Source organism: Lethenteron reissneri, chromosome 19, assembly GCF_015708825.2.
Source record: "Lethenteron reissneri isolate LAM-NWPU_2019-01 chromosome 19, ASM1570882v1, whole genome shotgun sequence".
Classification (NCBI taxonomy): Eukaryota; Metazoa; Chordata; class Hyperoartia; order Petromyzontiformes; family Petromyzontidae; genus Lethenteron; species Lethenteron reissneri.
In genome coordinates this window covers 13,416,866-13,437,394 of record NC_083797.1, presented here as the reverse complement: position 1 = coordinate 13,437,394, position 20,529 = coordinate 13,416,866, and the positions used below count along the sequence as shown (strand labels likewise).

At 50.8% G+C, this 20,529-nt stretch overlaps 1 protein-coding gene across 3 annotated transcripts in view; it reads left to right on the top strand.

Annotated features, from left to right (window-relative positions):
• LOC133344302 (B-cell linker protein-like) overlaps positions 1-20,529 on the top strand; it is a 53,035-nt gene that overhangs the window by 25,015 nt on the left and 7,491 nt on the right. For 2 of the 3 annotated variants that reach the window (XM_061554404.1, XM_061554402.1), the window contains exons 6-13: positions 11,600-11,664; positions 13,411-13,427; positions 14,287-14,440; positions 15,709-15,755; positions 17,171-17,210; positions 17,480-17,640; positions 18,658-18,706; positions 19,346-19,526. In XM_061554404.1, coding sequence (XP_061410388.1) covers positions 11,600-11,664; positions 13,411-13,427; positions 14,287-14,440; positions 15,709-15,755; positions 17,171-17,210; positions 17,480-17,640; positions 18,658-18,706; positions 19,346-19,526 — 714 coding nt within the window. The remainder of the gene's footprint in view (positions 1-11,599; positions 11,665-13,410; positions 13,428-14,286; positions 14,441-15,708; positions 15,756-17,170; positions 17,211-17,479; positions 17,641-18,657; positions 18,707-19,345; positions 19,527-20,529) is intronic. The other variant, XM_061554403.1, reaches the window with a different exon arrangement.

Below are 20,529 nucleotides of genomic sequence, written 5' to 3'. Positions count from 1 at the left end.
GACCCCAAGAACACCATCCTCACCGTCAAACATGTGTAATGCGAGCAAGGATTGAGGGGGGGTGGAGTCTGGGTCACGTGGGGAGTGGGTGGAGTTAGGGTCACGTGAGGGAGAGGATTTAGGGAGAGAACCGGAAGGGGAAGGGGGAGTTGAGACGGAGTGAAACACGAGGAGGCCACGCTGGGCAAGACGGAGAGAGTGGCGCGGTCGCCACGCGGTGGGAGACGTCGACATCATCAGCCATCGGTGTCAGACGAAGAGAGCTAACAGGGCAGTGAGAGGCTAGCTGTGTAAAGGGCAGCGGTGACGCTAGACAGCGGGGCAGCGGTGTGGCTGCAAGGATTGCCTGACGGAGCAGCAGGGAGACTGCATAACGGAGCAGCCGAGGGCTGTGGAGAGGTCGTCGGGTGGGACGCGGACCTGAGCGAGACGCCGTGGTATCGAGTTTCTACGAACCCAATAAAGGACAACGGAGATCGACATCTGAGAGAGAGTCCTTTATTACACATGGAAGTGGAAACATTATGCTTTGGGGGTGTTTTTCTGCTAAGGGGACAGGACAACTTCACCGCATCAAAGGGACGATGGACGGGGCCATTTACCGTCAAATCTTGGGTGAGAACCTCCTTCCCTCAGCCAGGGCATTGGAAATGGGTCGTGGATGGGTATTCCAGCATGACAATGACCCAAAACACACGACCAAGGCAACAAAGGAGTGGTTCAAGAAGAAGCACATTAAGGTCCTGGAGTGGCCTAGCCAGTCTCCAGACCTTAATTCCATAGAAAATCTGTGGAGGGAGCTGAAGGTTCGAGTTGCCAAACGTCAGCCTCGAACCCTTAATGACTTGGAGAAGATCTGTAAAGAGGAGTGGGACAAAATCCCTCCTGAGATGTGTGGAAACCTGGTGGCCAACTACAAGAAACGTCTGACCTCTGTGATTGCCAACAAGGGTTTTGCCACCAAGTACTAAGTCATGTTTTGCAGAGGGGTCAAATACTTATTTCCCTTATTAAAATGCAAATCAATTTATAACATTTTTGACATGCGTTTTCTGGATTTTGTTGTTGTTATTCTGTCTCTCATTGTTCAAATAAACCTACCATTAAAATTACAGACTGATCATTTCTTTGTCAGTGGGCAAACGTACAAATTCAGCAGGGGATCAAATACTTTTTTTCCCTCACTGTACATACGCATTCACATATACACGCACACATACTTAGCTGCAAACGTACACAAACTTGAATACATATGTACAAAGACAAAGATCCCCCGTAAAGCCTTGCCAGACTGTTAGGGCAAGTGCTGTAAGCGAACACCCATGAAAGCCGGCACCGTACACGAGGGAGTGAGTGGCCAGCACCATGCTCGATGCTTCCACACCGCACTCGGTACTAATTTGAGGCTGAGTTGACCTAGGGGAGGCCCAAGACCGGTTCAGATAATCTTCGCTGTTGTTGCACGTGGGCGGGAATCAAACTCGTGTCACTGGGTTCGTAGCACAGCGCGCTAACTGCTGCACCACCGCTCCCCCAACATATGTACGCACCAAATTTAGCCAGACACACCATGGAGCATCTACTATAAGCGCCCAGTGAAGGCTGCCTCGATATAAAAGGCGGTGGTGTGACCCACGCCATGCCTGGCCGTCTTTGTCTCCCCATTGATGATTTTTCTTTTTGACACTGCAGCAGTTATTTAGTGAAGGATACGCCAACCATGGGAGATATCAATGCTGATGGTATCCCATGGTCAGGAATCGAGCCCAGTTTGCAGGGGATTGCGGCACATGTGAACCACTGACAAAGACACACAAAGAGACACCCCGTACTGTATAGACTTGTTATTAGCGAGCACCTGTGAAGGCCGGCATGGCACATGAGGGGTCGGTGTGGGCAACCTTGCCTGCCTTTGTCTTCCCACTGCTGATGTACACACACTGCACCAGGTACTACCGTTGAGTCGTCCAGGGGGAGGCTCAGGACTGATTTACACATGTGTAAAGGGGGAGCCGACACCAGATTGCAGGGGTCTCGTCCTTTATTCCTTTCCTTCCACCCACACCTGTCCCCAGCCGTCCCAATCTCGTTCCCGCCAAAGGCCCCTTCTTCCCACCCGTTCTCTCCTTATATCTCCTCGATCACCTCTCCCACTAACCCATCTATTGGTGGGAATCCCTCCCCTGACACCCCTACATCACCCCCCCCCCCCCCCCCCCCCGGAGAAAAAATAACCGTCCTCGGTTCTGCCTCCCCCATGGACCATTTAAATCTCCCCATGCCTCCCACCACTGACAGTGACGACAGCCCTTCCCCCCCCCCCCCCCACAACCATACTATGCAACATAACACAACGAAATCAATTGCGCGGCCTGCCCAGGTCTCCAGCCAGCATCCCGTAACAGCCCGGACATCCACAGGCAGCAGATGACCGTGGCGGCCCCCTCCTTCGAAGGCCCTCTCGTCGCGGTCCCTGGTTCGGTGGTGCCGGTGTCGCCTTGCCTGGCGCCGCTGTCTCTCCGGCCCCCGCTCGTGCTGCCGCTCCGTCAGGCCTCACATGGGGTGCTGTAGGTGACAAGGGAACACAGGGCACCGAACCCCCTGCCGGTCGGCGCGTGGTGGTCGGCGACCTTGGCCTGGGTAGGGATGATGATGATGTTGGCAGTGATGTTGGTGGTGATGTTGGTGAAGATGACGGTGGAGAGATGTATGGCTTAAGGCGGGTGGGGTGTACAAACCATCGTCGCTTACCCAGTTGGACCTGGACGCACTGCGGTCGGAGTGCTTTAATGACCTCGACCGGCCCTTTCCAGGGTCCGTGCAGCTTTGGTGAGAGGCCAACCGGCACCTGAGGACAGTGTAGCCATGCCTGGTCCCCGACTTTAAAGGGCTTGGCTGTCACTGTCCTCTCCCGTATCCGTACATTACTCTCTTGGCTCGTGGCCGATGCGGCCTCGGCTGCTTGGCGGGCCTCTCTCAAATAAATGAGGGAGGTCTTTAGTGCCTTCGGCCATGCGTCGGCTCTTGCGGGAATGTCCATCAGCTGCACCTCAATAGGCGGAACGGGATCACAACCGTACATCAGGAAAAACGGCGAGAACCCCGTCGCCGCGTGTGGGGCCACCCTGTACGCCGCTAAGACCGATGGAATGTGGAGGTCCCAGTCGGAATGGTTTTCGTCCACCACTTGGGACAGCATGGCCGCTATGGTGCGGTTAAGCCGCTCTACCATCCCATCGGTCTGGGGATGATACGGAGATGTTCGGACCTTTTTAGTGCCCAGGATAGAGCAGACGTCCTTCAATAGATGTGAGGAGAAATTCCTGCCCTGATCCGTGAGCAACCGCTCCGGTGCCCCCTTATCAAGGACATAGCCTCCCACGAAGGCATCGGCGATGGTCTGTGCCGTTTGGTCCGGGAGGGCCCACGCCATCGGCCACCTCGTGCAGTACTCGACTCCGACCAACAGGTATTTATTTCCCCGTGGCGTGACCGGCAGTGGTCCCAGGATGTCCAACGCAACCAATTCGTTGACCCTGGTCACCGTGATGGGCTGTAGGGGCGCCCGGCTTACCCGGGGTGGCGGCTTTCGCCGCGCACATTCGACGCAGGTAGCGACCCATCGATGCACGTCAGCGGTCATACCTGGCCAAAAGTACCAACTCTGTAATGTGTACAGTGTCTTCCGCCCCGCCAGGTGCAGCAGCTGGCGGCCGTGTACGTCCATAACCAATTGTTGACGCAGCGACTCCGGAACTACCAGGCATCGTCGGCGCCCTGTCGGGTCCCATCGCATGAGGAGGTCCTCCCATACGATGTACTCCTCCCCCCCTGCCTCTGCTGAGGCGCGTAGCGTTCGCAGTGGGGCTTCCTCCAGCTGTAGCCGTCGCCAATCGTCCAAGGTCAGCCCCAGGTCGTGGTCGGTCAGCTGGACCTCACCCTGTGTGTCCTCCGCCGTGCGTACGGGAGCGATGACCGTCCTCTCCGGCCTCGCCTCCTTGCAGCGTGCCCCGCCTGTGGTGCATGCACAAGGGCCCTGGGGCGCCAGTCGGGACAATGCGTCTGCGTTGGCATGTCTGGTCCCTTTGCGATGCACTACTTGGTACCTGTACTCCTGCAGGCGCTCTATCCATCTGGCCAGCTGGCCCGAAGGCTGGTCGATGCGGAGCGAATACTGCAAGGCCGCGTGGTCAGTGCGGACCGTAAATTTGCGACCGTACAGGTAGGGTCGGAATTGCTGCACGAAGTGAACGACTGCCAGGAGTTCCCTACGTGTGACGCAGTAGCGCTGCTCCGCTGATGAAAGCACGCGACTACCATAGGCGATAACCACCTCGCGACCCTGCTGGACTTGCGACAAAACACTGCCGATGCCCACATCGCTGGCGTCCGTGTCCAGGATAAAGGGGAGGCCAAAATCCGGAAAGGCCAATGGTGGTGCATCTGTCAGACGCGAGCGCAGCTGCTGGAATGCCTCTTCCTCCAGAGGGCCCCAATAAAACCTCTGGTTCTTCGCCGTCAACACGTGCAAGGGCTTGGCAATGGTTGCGAAGTTGGGTATGAACCGGCGGTAGTAAGAAACGAAACCCACAAACCGGCGTACCTCTGGAACCGTTGTGGGAACAGCCCAGGCCCTCACGCAGGCCGTCTTTTCCGGGTCTGTAGCCACTCCAGACTCACTGACGACGTGGCCCAAGTAGCGTACCGACGACTGCATAAGGTGGCACTTCGACGGCTTGAGCTTCAAGTTCGCGTTCCGGAACCGCAGGAATACCTGACGTAATCGGTCAATGTGTTCCTCGAATGATCGGCTGAAGACAATGACGTCATCCAGGTAGATGAGGCACGTTTCCCATTGGAGGCCTGCTAAGGCCAACTCCATTATGCATTGGAACGTCGCCGGCGCAGTCTGGAGGCCCATAGGCAGGCAGTTGAACTCGAACAGGCCCTGTGGTGTCCGGAACGCTGTTTTAGGCCGGGAGTCCGCGTCTAGTGGGACCTGCCAGAACCCGGACAATAAATCCAGCGTACTGAAAAATTTTGCTCCCGCCAGTGCATCCAATGAGTCGTCAATACGTGGTAGGGGATATGCGTCGGCCAGCGTGACGGCATTGAGGCGTCGGAAGTCCACACAGAATCTCAGTGACCCGTCTGACTTCTTGACTAGGACCACCGGTGCCCCCCAGGGACTCGAGGAGGGAGAAATTATGTCGGCCCGCAGCATCTCCTGCATCGCTTGTTGAATGTGCCCTTTTTCCATTGGGCTCATTCTATATGTGTTTTGGCGCAGGGGTGCGGCATCTCCCGTGTTAATGTGGTGCTGCGACAGATTTGTGCGCCCTAGGTCGAACGGTCCCCGGCTGAACACGTCCGAGAACTCATGCAATAACGAGTGCAGCTGCTGTTTCTGGTCGGGCGGCAATCCCGGCTCAGGCCCCGCCAGCTGGTCCATCCACGATTCGGCCCCTCTGTCCTCGGACTGGCTGATGCTGCCTACAAGCTCGGGCTTTGTCCCTGGGGCTCCTAGTGACAAGGGACTAACGTGGGCCAGAACTGTTCCCTCCTGCACCGTCGCTGTTCTATCGGAGGTGTTCAGCACCTGAATGAACAGATGCTGGTTCCTCTGTACAATAGTTTCGGCTCCCACCAGCGCATGGCGATCCATGGCAGCTGACGCCGGAGACACCAGGATGGGTGAGTCTGGTCGGGCTGTCACGAGGGGGGACCGATATTGCAGCGGAATCAGCATCTGGGCTGCCGGGGGAATGGAGACAGACTTACTGACCAGAGCCTGCACATAGGGTACACCCCGGCTGGCCCCCTCCGCCTTTAGGAAATGGAGATGCGTTCCCTGGACTTCGACCCGCCCATTGGCCAGATCGATTTTCATTGGCATCCGCCTCAGAAAGTCCGTCCCCAACAGGCAGGGTACGGGCAACGTTGCGGAGACAAGGATGGGTCCTGCTACCGAAAGCTGCCCAATCTGTGTCGGGGCTTCAACCTGGCCCAGGAAGCCCATGCTGCCTCCATTTGCTGCAATGAACGTTGTCTTGACGGGGACTAAAGGTCGGATTTTATCCGGCAGCATCTCATGCATGGTGCTCGAGATGATCGTGGCTGATGCCCCCGTATCCACCAAGATACGTGCCGACACTCCCGCGATTTCACCGACCAGGACCGAGGTTCCTGACGTGGCCGCTACCACCCGCCTTGCCAGCTTCCTCCATTGTGTGGCTGAGTCCGGCCATTGACCAGGCGGTGTCTCGTTATCCTGTGGTGCATGGTGAGATGATGGGGGATGGATGTGAATGGACCGAAGATGGGTTTCCTCCCTTTGGAGTGCGTCGCAGCAGGGTGAGCGCGCCCTTGTTACATAGTGTGGGCTTCCTCCTGGGTTGCGGGCTGGGCTCTCTATGTGGTGCAAATTGCCCCCCCTTGGTGACGTAGGGTGGGCCCCCCTTGTGGTGTGGGGAGGGGGCCCCCCCATTGTAGGGGGCGGTGGGGACTGGGGGGTGGGCGTTCCCGTGAGCCCCTCCCTTCTACCCTCCCTTTCCTTTGTCACGGGGGCGTGGTCCCCCTGGTTCCGTCTCGCTCCGCCGCAAAGCGGTGGCGAGGCGGGCCGTGGAACTGCTCCAGGGCGCAATGTCAATTTTGTGTGCCGTCTCCGCACACGGGCCGTTGCCCCTGGCAACTCGCCGGCGTCGCGGCAAACTGGTGACGTCACGCCCGCCCGCGAAACCACGCCCGCCCGCGACGTCACGCCCGCCCGCGACGTCACCTCCGCCCGCGACGTCACGTCCGCCCGCGACGTCACCTCCGCCCGCGACGTCACGTCCGCCCGCGACGTCACTTCCGCCCGCGACGTCACGTCCGCCCGCGACGTCCCTCCCGGCCTCGGCGCGACTCCCGACGCGGTCTCCGGCCTCGGCGCGACTCCCGACGCGGTCCACGGCCTCGGCGCAATTCCCGGCGCGATCCGCGACACCACTTTTGGCCGCGACGTCACTTCCGGATGCAACGTCACGTCCGTTCGCGACGCCACTCCGGGTCGCGACGCAATCACAGGCCCCGGCGCTATCACCGGCGCGATCCCCTTCCCCTGACCCAGACAATGGGGACCGGGGAACGACACCGACGGCGCCCACCCCGAGGAGACTCCCGGTAAGTTCGCGGCGTCGGAATTGTAATTGCTCGGCCCGACCGAGAGGCCGGGCGGGACGGCGTCACTCGCCTGGATCCTGTCGGCGTTCGGCCCTGGCGGGTTCCAGGTGACGTTGGCGGCCTCCGGCTCCGTGCGGCACCCCCTCGCCACATGCCCCTCTCGACCACAACGGTGGCAGACCCACGGGGCGTTCCGTCGGGGGGGCTCGGCGCGATGTTGTAGAGGCGGCTGCCAGCGACGCGGCGGCTGGTCGCGCCCCTGGTTCCTCTGCTCCGCCAGTCCCCGGATCGCCGCGTACACCTCCCGCAGCGATGGCTCCGTCTCAGACGTCGGGGGTCCGTCCCCAGCTGCCCCACAGGCAGCCTGTGGCGACGGTGCAGGTTCGGCGGTTGGTGTCGCTGGACCCAGTAGCGCCGCGGCAACGGCTCGGCTGTTCCCCCCCGCCGCGCCAGCCACCGGGCCCACGGGTGGCGCCCGGCCCATGACCTGCTCGTGGGCTTGGATGGTCCGGGAAGCCCACAGCGAGGTGCGTTCCCCCGGCGTCACCACGGGCATTACAACGCCGGCGCGGCAAGCGTAGGCGATGAGGTGCTCGACCACGAGGTCCTCGAGCGCTTCTTCAGCCAGGCGAGGGAAAGCTCTCCTCGCCAACACGAGCAGCGCACCCCTGTAGGCTAAAGGGGATTCTTTAGCCCCTCGCTGGCGATCCTGGAACCGTTTAAAGGCTCATTCCGCTGGGCAATAGATCTCCCCCAAAGCCTCGTAGGCCGCCTGTAGCGTGGTCTTGCTGTGCGAGGGAAGGGGGGTGTAAGAGGAGAGTGCTTCCTTGCCCAGAACGGATGGCAGCGCTCGTAGTGCCTCTTCGTCTGTCCACTCGAGAGCGTGGAAGGCAGCCTCGAATCGGCGGACAAACTCCTCCCAGTCTTCTTCCTCAGCCACGAACTTGTCGACGGGCCCCAGCCGACGCGGCCGTCCGGCCACCTGCTCTCCGTGTTGGGTGTTTAGCCCTGGGGGTTTTGGCGGGAGCGGCGGCGGCTGGCGTGACGAGGTTGGTTGCGGCTCTTGCCCGGCCGGCTGGTCGGCCTCCTGGTCCCGTGGCCTTTCCTCCCGTAGTACGCGTGGGGGTGGGGGTCCCGGTGCTGGCGGGCCCCCCATAGGGAGCCTCTGTAGTAGCTCCTGGAGTGCCCTCTCCACGCGGGCCATGCGGTCCTCCATGGGGTCCTCCAGGCGATCCGGGCCCCTGCTGCTGCTTCTGATAGCAGGCCCCCTTGTTGCCCGGGATGGGAAGGATCCCCGGCCCCTGCTTCCTCTTCCCTTGGCTCTTTCCCGCGGGGATTTTTCTTTGTAGCCATTGAAATCCCACCGCTGCCACCAGATGTAAAGGGGGAGCCGACACCAGATTGCAGGGGTCTCGTCCTTTATTCCTTTCCTTCCATCCACACCTGTCCCCAGCCGTCCCAATCTCGTTCCCGTCAAAGGCCCCTTCTTCCCGCCCGTTCTCTCCTTATATCTCCTCGATCACCCCTCCCACTAACCCATCTATTGGTGGGAATCCCTCCCCTGACACCCCTACACATGCATGCATACGTACAGCACTACATTTTCTTTCTCACACCATGTTTAGTCATTCACCGCAAATAGATATTTCCCAATCGACCGACAGCAGCGCTACTCTTTACAGTTAAAGGAAGTTATTTTCTTCCCCGAATATCCTCATCACTGCCATAATTCTTAGAAATGTTGTGCGGACGCAGTCTGCTTCCTTTCCGCAATGGCAGCACAAGCTCTGGGTCAACTTTCGCAAAAAAGTCTTTGGCAAATACAATATGAAACCTTCTTATACCTTATAGTTCGGAGAAAAGTTGACCAATGATGCCATAATGAACAACAAGGCCGGGTGGTAGCAGAATGGTCAAAGCGTTTGCTGGCTGAGCTAGTTTCTGCGGAGCCGATGGTTTGGGTCACGCTACAGGTACTGGTACCTCGGAAATTTCCGCGTGACAATGTTTTTGCATGTTAACGTTGAATATGTTAACGGTGGTTATCCGAATACAGAGCCTGGCAACCACCACGAGAATGTGAAACTTCGCCCAGGGTCGCAAACGGAGATTAACACAACCCATGTTCATTTCAGAAGGCGGACAATTAACTTTTTTGATTTGATATTTTCTTTACTGGCGATTTTTTTTCCAAACTCAAATATTTTGCCGATTGAGAATGATATAAAATTAGAATGGGTTTAGCGATAAACTGCCAGGAGGTGGCAGTGTTTATATGTGTGGGTTTTCACTCAGGTTTCTTCAGTTTTAATTTTTTTCACCAAATGAGAACATGATTGAGTCTCATTTGCAAGAGTCACCAAAATAATAACGTAAAGTTAATTACATCATCTTCTTGGTTTTTTCGGTAAAGTCACGTAGAAGGGAAGTAATAAAATAATAAAAATAAAACATAATAAAATTATTCTCACGACGTTTCGGCCACAACGCAAGCAGCCGTCCTCAGGTGAAAACCAGGTCCGTCGAGGCGACAGAGTCTGAATGAAACAGCACACGAGCTTGGAGCATATATATAAGCTGGGCGCCCAGCTAATGTAGATACGACCAGTCAGCAGATGGCAGCCTGTCTGGCTGAATGCGGAAAAACTGTTGTTTCTTAACTACAACATTCGTTTGTTTGGATATAATTACTAAGTAAGTCACACCTAAAGATTTTATATTTAGCGACTCTTACTGCAGGCTCTGAATGATTAGTTCTAGATTTCGTTTTAATTAAAGTAGCATTGCATCATGACATATTTCATAAATCTTCGGTTATACTGTATACCTTTCTGTTTCAGTCTCAGTCGAAAGTGTAGTTAAACTTTCGGCTTCGGTTTTCGGCCGAAAGTCAATTTTTTACTTTCGGTCTGGTTTCGGTTTCGTTCGAAACCAGAAATTCAGTTTCGTTCGGTCTCTAGTTGCAATGTTTTCAAGTCGAATGCTAAGTTTGTTCAACTGGTCCAAGGAGGCAGCAGCAGCAGGCGCAGGGTAGATCGCGGGATGTTGTGTGGACGGCACATTTGTCGTTGATACGTTTGATGGTTTGGACTTCATAGTCGCAGTTCGGAAATTATTTAATCTTCCGTTGGCTGGAAGATGGCTGCGCCAGGTAAAATTAAGTTACAGAGACAATACTTTTTAATATTTGCTGCTTATTTTCAAGTATGAAGCAGACAAATTTATACGTCTAATGCAATCCAAACACTCTAAAATGGATTTGACCAAATATCCCAATGCAGGGCCATTGTGAAAAAGTCCTGAGCGTGATAATTTCACGGGTAAGTAATAGTGCTTCCCACAGCAGTGAATTATTTGGATGAAATGAAATATCAAAGCGGTTTCCGGTTATGCAATAGAAAAAAATAGTGAACTTGTCTCGAATGTATGTGGCTATTACACAAGGATGAGCGTTTTCACGAACTTTTAGCTGTGGTTACACATGGTCATTGATTTCCTATTGGCTTCTTGCTGCGGTTAATTTATGAATATTTCTGGTCAAATTGCTATCATCTCGGTGTTGTGTATTTAACTCAGTGAGATCCTATTGAGTGTCGTTATTTCTTGCAATTGTCGTGACCGAAATTCTCGACCACTCACCCGAACCAAACGTGCAGCCAAACAGACTTAGCAGGAGGTAGGTGCCAAGAGGCCTGCATGGTGATTGATCGGGATGCAAGGTTAGAAGGGATTGGAGGAGAGGTTCAAACTGAGGCGACGGTTGGGAACCGTTCGAGGGAGGACGGGGTTGGCTGAATGGAGGACAGTGAGAGACGTTTCGAGAGATTTGGGCTCCAAAAGGGTTCAAAGGGGAAAAACACAAGGGGGGAGGGGACGTTGAGCTTCAAGAGTAAAGCGAGAGAAGCGGGGCCCAGTGTTGGTGCTCTGTCAAATAAAGAAAGGCTCCAAGTACAACATGTGTTGGCGTCTTTACACAATGGAAACCGCATGAAGCATATCTACATTGGGGTGGTAATTACAATTTTTTACAGTTTGGTTCTGGGAAAGGTTGAACGTAAATATCTTTACCGCAACATAGTCACATAATGACCTACACGATCGTACTGGCCTGCTTTGTACGTGGCTAGCAGGTGGCAGTGCATCAAGTGGGTTCACAAACCCATCTGAGCAGGCCTTTGAGTGGTATTGCCCTGCACATGAATAATTGTACATGTTATATCCTCCAAGTCATTTTATTTTAGGCATGCATTGGTTCCCTCCCAGGCTCAAAACCCATCGGAGAGCAATTTTCCAAACACCACAGTTGCAGGGCCCTGTTGAGAAGACGTTTTAGGAGTCTGTGAGGCTTCTCTGAGAAAATAGAGGACATGCTGAGTTCACAGTATTTGGTGTTGGTGTGGTTGTTGTTGTTGCTGTCTCCAAATTGATTTCGCTACAGACTCGTGAAGACAGAACCACCAACTCCTCCTCCTCCCGACTACAAACAAGACTTGCCATATAAAGGTGCATTAGTTTCATCAATTTTAATCATTTCCACATTTGATATTAGTGTCATTCTTATAGTGCAAGGCTGTCATAAAGGTTTCATTTCACAGACAATCTACAGTAGCTTTGCAGTCGGGCGTGATGATTGCGATGTGTTTTCCCAATTGAGTATTTTTTAAAATATGGATAGTGAGGCTGACACACGGCCTACTATTTATTGAATAAAATGGAATCCTCAAGTTAATACACCAGCGGTTAATACACCAGCAGATAACACACTAGCGGTTAAATTTCGATTTAAAGCTTTCGTGACTGCAGGGATTCATCTTCTTGGTTCTTTCGGTAAAGTCACGTAGAAGGGAAGTAATAAAATAATAAAAATAAAACATAATAAAACAATTCTCACGACGTTTCGGCCACAACGCAAGCAGCCGTCCTCAGGTGAAAACCAGGTCTGTCGAGGCGACAGCGTCTGAATGAAACAGCACACGTGCTTGGAGCATATATATAAGCTGGGTTGGAAGTACTAATCACATACCTGCATTTCCCATAAATATGCTAAATGCCTCTTGATATGCAAATTCTTTTGTCAAGGCGCTCCTTTTCCCCCCTTCCAACCCAGCTTATATATATGCTCCAAGCACGTGTGCTGTTTCATTCAGACGCTGTCGCCTCGACAGACCTGGTTTACACCTGAGGATGGCTGCTTGCGTTGTGGCCGAAACGTCGTGAGAATTGTTTTATTATGTTTATTTTTATTATTTTATTACTTCCCTTCTACGTGACTTTACCGAAAGAACCAAGAAGACACTAGCGGTTAATACACCAGCAGATAATACACCCACGGTAAATACACCAGCAGATAACACACTAGCGTGTAATACACCAGATAATACACCAGCAGATAATACACCCACGGTAAATACACCAGCAGATAACATACTAGCGTGTAATACACCAGATAATACACCAGCAGATAATAAACCAGCAGATAACATACTAGCGTGTAATACACCAGATAATACACCAGCAGATAATAAACCAGCGGTTAATACACCCGCGGTTAATACACCAGCAGATAACACATTAGCGGTCAATACACCAGCAATAATTACCAGGGGAGCTGGGGCACTTGAACCCTCAGCCTCTGCAACAAGCAGCAAACGTGCCATCTCGCGGCCTTTCCACAAAACTACCAAACTCCGCATATGCACTTCACAGTTCAGTGCCAGCCACAAAGACACTCACCTGCCGTTCGTCTAAACCTTCATCATATTTCAATCAAACATCTTTATTTGTGGCTGTTCCTGATCCAGTCATGGAAAATCCCCTGCTTCTATGGCAGGAGCCAGGCCATGCTTGGGTCAACCACTGTTGACTTCCCACTCAGTGGTGCTCATTTTCCGCACACCAAATGGACGATGATGATGATGGGCTGCGCCAATCCACAACTAGGGTTTGAACTTGCACCCTTCGATTTGTTAAACAGATACTCAAATCACGCCACCAATACCCAACAAATACATCGTACCATAAATGTTACTGCATATAGACAGCATGTAACTGCAGCTATCTCACTATGATCAAGTGCTTACCCAACATTCCTGTCTGACGAATACATTTTCAGATCTGGGCCAAGCCAAGCAAAGCCCCAAAGCAGTGTTTACGTGCAGGCATTGCTGAAATGAGCTGATCACGAGGATGTCTCTATCAGCCAGTTATTTAACAATGCTGTTAAATTTTATGTTGTCTGTTTTTTTTCAGAGCCATACAAATCAGAGGTATGAACATATTCATGGAAAAAACCTGTCACACATGCATTATTCTTTCTCTAATGCATTCTCTTTTCATTAATGCATGGCATTGTTTTATTCGGAAATATAATACATGAGTAAACTATCGCGGTAAAACTCTCAAGAGTTAAAAGTGTCATTGCTCAAATGAGCATCATCTTCATGAGCCAATAGTGGAAATTCCACATTTCCACGGCAGGGATCAGTAATACGACTGGCCCAGAGCTAGTGACAGAAATGCAGATGCCATTCTCTCTATCTGAAACACCTCCTGACTTCACGCTAAGTGGAACTCATTTTATCTACCCTGGAGTGACAAATATCTGAAATGACCCACGACTAGGTTTTTTTACCTCATGACCCTATAACCGTAAGACATTACAGTAAAATGTTCCCATCTGATGGATGCATGACAAAAGTGACAAACCTGAAACAGTGGTCTGGAATGTGTTACCATGAATAAAAAGGTAAACGTGCAGCCCTGAAATTCATTGCTGACTCCATTGCTGACTCCATTGCTGACTCCATTGCTGGCGGAAGGGCCTCCACTCCAGGGAGCTCTGGAGATCTCTAGAGCATATTTCGGCCAATAGTTCCACACTGACCAGATGTCTTTGAAAGAGTTAAAATGACCCACACTCTACCCCACTACATGCAACATTGCGGTCGATTTACTGGTGTATACATTTGTTACTGCTGGGTGAACAGAGGCAGGTCAATTAAGAAATGTGCGCATTGCGTCAACTGCTGAGCCTGGAGATTGAACCGGCAATTCGAATATTGCAAGTCCATTGTGCGAACTGGTTGCAAAGCACTATCTTAGCACTTCGTGCTCCCCGTGTTGCAGGCTTGCATTTACGATGACTGCATCACTCAGGCTGGGCAGCACCAGGCATCCAACAAGGAGAGCAGCACTCAGGATTCATCGAGCGACAGCGATATGGATTACATCATTCCAAATGGGGCGAACGCCAACCTCGGCAGCCTCTCTCCTGCCAAAGGTACCATCGTCTGAGATGGCATATTGGGTCAGAGGTCAGAGACACTGAGCTTGCACCGCTGACTTGCTTACCTTTCCTCCAGTTAGCACTCCTCTACCGTTTTTTGCACTCCTCCGTCGTTTTTGTATTGTTTTTTCAACTTTCTGATGCCCGTGCCCCTACTCGACATCTATGAAAAAGAGCTTCATAGCTCATTGGATTAATCCAGGATGAAATAACAAATTCGGATTCTGAAATACAGACATCCGCTTGTGATTACCCTGTCGCGTGTTGATGTTCTTATCCTAGTCATCGTTGTTTGTATAATAAAGCCCTTGCGTTAAATTTGGGTCTGCACTCAATCTGGCTAGATTCCTGCGGAAAATGTAAAAAATATTGGTTTGTTTGTCATGCATTGACCATTTCATGCTGTAACCGGGTTGGTGGGAAAGTGATGCACTCTAGTGTGTCACTGCAGTTTCCTCCGACATTATAAATTGCTAAATGTAGCAAGCTTCGAATCTAGTTTTAGCAAGAACCACTCAAAATGTTTTCGGGTCTCAGTGAGACTTTCCTGTGTCAATAAAGAGGACTAATATTGCTGTACTAGTCTTTTGCCCGTCCAAAGACAGGGTGTATTTCAGTAAATCTGAAACTTGCAAGCGAAAAGCAGACCGCGATGTGATATTCATTGAATCAATTCGTGTGCAATTTGTAAGAGCGTGGTGACACAGACTTAATTAATGTAAAGGTTATAATCCCTTGTTCATCATGACATCCTTTTTACTTCTGTCTCAATAGCGTTACGGAGATCACGTGATATGAGGGTTCTGCCTTTGTAGTGAGGTTTGGAAGCTGACGCTGAGGAGGGGGGGGGGGTGCCTCGTCCCCCCATGTGGAGTGACGTCACCCGCTAATTTATATTAATAGAGGGGAGGTGTCCATTTGGAAGACGTCACGTCTTCATTATTATTAATGTGGGGGGCTGTTCGATGTGGTGATGTTACCTGCTCATGATTATTAATGAGGGGGGGGGGGTGATGCTTGTGGAGTGACGTAACCCGCTCATGATTATTAATGAGGGGGGGGGGGTCCATGTGGAGGACGTCACCTGTTCATGATTATTAATGAGGGGAGCTGGCTGACGTAGAGTGACGTCACACGCAGGACACACGGACATTCTTAGCTCATTATAGTAGTAAATAATAATTAACGGTCAGCCAGAATGTTTTTCTTTATTGTGCTGAAATGCCAAGTAATATATTAATGTGGTATGTTTCCTCACGCAGGATCCCAAAAACCGCGAAGACCGAAGCCTGTTGAACATATGAATGCGGTAAAACTCTTCATCACTTATGTTTTTTTTTACAATTGATATCGATATGTACTCCCATCATCAGTATACGTTGTCCTACCAGGAAAAAGCCATTCAGTGGGGCAGAAACGGCAAATATAATGGAAACCGAGAAAGGGCGGCATCGCCATTTGACAAGTGGAAGGCCTATACGATATCACAAAGGGGAGTAGTGGCACAGTGATTAGCGCACTGCACTATGAACCCGGCGACCGACTTGAGTTCCATTCCCGGCCCCATAGCTGCCATCTGTAGCAAGCATTATCGGAACTGGTCCTCTGTCCTCCTTTGCTCACCTGCACTGAGCAGCGGGGTGAAATATGGTCATAGAACCCCCGTGACCCGCATGGTGTGAGGCATTCATCCAGCAGTGGTTTGACAAAGGGCTGTACATTATACAATATACTCGATGTTACTTTAGTATAATCTGCAAAGGACATGGGTTCCAATCACTGCTCGAGAAATGTTGTTTGTAATACTAGTCATCTCGCACATTTGTCAATTACTAGGTGTTATTGTAGTCGAAATAAGTGCGTATGTATGTTGAACTTCTTTCGCACCGTACTTAACCAACCATGCTAATCGAAGGTGCTAATAATACATACATAGAGGGACTCAGGACACCGACGTCGGCTTTGAGGACATTTATTTTAGCACACCGACTGACAAGCTTCCAGACATCATTTGACTCTTATGGTGGTACCCCGGGGTACAAAATAATACAAAATGGCCGAGGAAATTCAATATTTTATTTCTGGGATACTATGTTTTCAGGGGGTGTACTTAACTCCGCGACTGGGGTACCAATCAATCCGAAATCAGTGCTACTCTGCGATGTCGAAACGCCAAACATTAACATAAAAAATCCGTTATCGAAAAATTTAACGTTTAATAGTGCATCGATTACAGCTCGCCAAGATGAGTCTATTGCCGCATCGCCAACCATAAACAGACTAAAGATGACTGCATCACGGACATTAGTGCAAGAGCCGGGGTACTCTGGTACCCCGGGGTACCGCCATAAGGTTAATTCTCCCAGCTGTCCCCTCTCCCCCTTCTTGACCCTCTCCTTTTATCCCTGACCCCTCCCTCGCAGTCCCCCGTCTTCCTCCACCAATCCCGTCTCTCTGTCTCCCAACCAACTCCTCACTGTCTCCTCCCCCTATTCCACTTTCCTGCTCTTTTGCTTTTGAACCTAGATGACCAATCCTAGCTCAGTATTTCCACTGTTACCTGCCCGGGTTGGGCCCACCCTCTGATGTTGAAAGACTCCTCCCTCTCTCCCTGATCCCAAAATGTAATTCTGTCCAACGATAAACATACTATGTTTTAATAAACAATCAATTGGAAAAATTATGCATTGTTGCGTGTCTAATGAAATTGTTCTTTACTTTCAGTTTGATTATGAGAATGAAGAAGATATTTCACCCCAAAATAGTAAGTGCTACAAATATTGTCATGTGCTTTACGCGATCTAACCAAAACATCTCTATTATGAATGATATTGGTCGCGAAAGCCTATGTGTTAAACATGCGCTTTTTAATGGTTGAAGTTTCTCTTCAGTCTCAGTCATGTGAAAACATACATTCAGCATTTTCCGTGGCCTCAAAGTGCACCTACTCTGGCAAATGAGCTTTGGCGACGTCACTGTCACTTCTTGGCGGTTGTTGTTTTTGTTAATCACGTATTTGCTGTATTCGCTTAGCTGTGGCGGCGACCAGGGGGGTATTGAAGTCTGCGAGAGCCACCCTGATCCCCCGGGGGGATTCCACAAGCAGGGCCGAGACCCCCCCCAGCCCAGTACCACGGCCCTCCCACCTCCAATCCTCGCTCAGCATCAGCTCATGTGGGCCCGGCCCGATGAAGGTGAGGACAGAGACACTGGCATACAGATGAACAGACCGGTGTAGACGAACAGGTAGGTAGACAGGTAGGCAGGTAACCATGTTGATCATTGGACAACAATTCCACGAAGAAGGCGAATCATAGTGATTATCATAAATTTTCATAGTTTTTGGTGGAGCCAACGGTGACCACTACCAACCCTTCTTTAACCCTGTCCCACCTGCTCGCTCCGATGCCAGCGAGAGATTACGCTCACGTCGTCTGTGTTTAGCAGAATTTGAGGATGAAATCTTTTGGTCTCGTGGTTGGCGGGGACCTTGATGGGAGGAATAAATTGGGGGCCCCTCTACAGAGCTCGTCCACACCACCACCTCCCACCCCTCTACTCGTTGTTGCGCAGTGCCCGGTGGGCCCCTCTACCCCATGGGCTCAAGTGCAGCTGCAACGCCTGGACACTCGATATCTCGGCCACCGTACGATGAGCAGAGCTTAGGGGGGGAACCGGGCAGTATGTTGCATTGGTCGTGGAAAAAAAAGTTTCACTTGTGTACAGACAATCCACTGGCTGGACAGAGGCTTTCCCACATTGTCAGTCATGGCAGTTGTTTGAGCATGCTTTGTCACATTGGACGGTGTAGGCTTGTGAAGTAAGACGAAACAATTATACAGATCATCATTTCATTACATTTTTTCAGCGCTCTGCTCTCCCTGAATTTTCCACTTAACCTCATTTTTTTAAACCAAAATTAGCATTTCTGCACTTTTTTTGTACAGCATCTCCTTCAGATGCGGCTGCTTACAGATACTTCATAAGTTATATTGATTTGTATAAACACTCATGACTTTTCTGAATACATCTTAATACATAGAGGACTTGAAGGGCTTGGGGAATCATTGGCGCCTTGCTGCCTTCCAGCATGTATGTGGTTCCTCATTAATTGTGAGATGCATTTTGCATGACTGACGCCATATAAAACTACAATAGACATTATTATTATGATTGCTACTTCATGTCGATACTATTTTTTGTTAATGCAGAATTTGGTTCAAGGGGAGAAGGACTTTCCCAAGGAAACTCCTGGAAAAGGTGATGTTACTGCACAAGTCTCATTGATACAGCTAATGTCCTGTCAGTGTGCCCATTCACATACAGAACACTGCCCTCTATGGAAGATGACAGGGTGCCAAGACAAATTATTAAGGGAGAAACCTAAAGTGAGGTGATGGTGGTGATGGAACTGTAGAATCGCACCTGGGAAGTTGGAAGTCAAATTTTCAACAGCTGATCTGGCAGAAGGAATTAAGTGATGGTAAAGTGTGGAACTGTGGTGGCATCAACAACCCAGCCTTAAACCTGACACCCTAAACTCAATTTTCCCAATCATGACCTCCCCAAAACCTGACTTTCCGAATCCAAATAAATAATGATTGAACTGATTCGCACGATTGGCTACGTACGGTGCGAAAAAAAGTGCATCATACATGCATACATGAATCACCATCCTGAATTGCGACAATTCATTGAATCGTGGGTTGAGGTGGAGGGTGTGGTGAATAATTGGGTTAAGGAGTGGCTCAGTGTCCAACCGGCCAGCAACTTCCACAACACAGCACGAGCTATGTGCTTCCACGGTTTTATAAATACGAAACTCACAAGCATTCCCTTTCTGGAAACAGCATGCTAATTACTTTGTCCGTCTGCCTCTTAAACAAAAACGGAAAACAGAACTCCGTTCACAGAGGTGTTTCTCCGGCGAAATTCACAAGGGCAACTCAGAGAGCCAGAGTGGCCACGGACGAGGACAGCTTCCTCAGTTACCCGTGGCATCCTCATCGTGGCCGCTGCCAGACGCCCGAGGGATTGCCCAGCCCAGGGCCTTCATCCCCTTGCCGCTGCCTCCACTCAGGTGAGCGGTCAGAGTGGACAGGGTGGCTTGGCCGAGATAATGTGGAGTGAGAGGCACTGAGCCGGCATTGCTGGGATCCAGGGATCTTAGCATGGACACGTTTATTTTTTTACTTTTGTCACAGCAATTAAATTTCTTGAGTTGATGATCACTGTCTACTGTACTCTAAAGTTCAAGTACAGTAAGTCCCCGGATTACAGAAGTCCCGACTTACAGAAATCCGACATTACAGAAATGCTCCAATAAATCATGTAAAAATACATGTGGAAATGTTTTCGTTAGTTACGAAAGTGCAAGTAGTGCTGCGCGGTGAGGTTGAGGATGAATACCGTGGAGCGAGGCGAAAATTGTTCAGTTTCCAACATACGGAAAATTCGGGTTATGGATCATTCTACGGAACCTAACCCTCCCGTCAACCGGGAACTGTCTGGAGCATAATTACATTGTATAATTGATATAGTCAAAGCTTCCTGATCCTATTAATCGATCAAGTTCTTCAAATTGACATACATTAGGTGTAGCTTTTTCTGAATTAGCAGCACAATGCTCTGACCGCCAGCGGGCTGCATGTCGGGGCCTCTGTTTATTGGCTTGCTTCTGTACATTCTAAGTACAGTAATCTGATTACCCAATTAAAAGAGAGGAATAATAATGAATTACCAGTAGCTGCCTATGGTAGGGTTGCTCCCTGTCCTGGTTTTCCCACGGGACCCTCTTTGTTGAGATGGCTCTCCTTAAAAACCAGTAAGTCTTGCCTCAAGATTAGAAGTCTCGTTTTTGTCAGTTGCACGATCATACACCGCGAAAGACAAACCTGTATTTGCATGTAGTTATCCTATCATCTGATATCGTGAGATATTCTCTTTTCCTATGATACAGTATGTCCTGAAATTTTTTTTACCTCAGAGGTGGTAATGTAGTAACGTCAACACATTGCATATATGTATGTTGAACTTTTTTTACACCGTACGTAGCCAACCATACTAATCGGAAGTACGGAGGA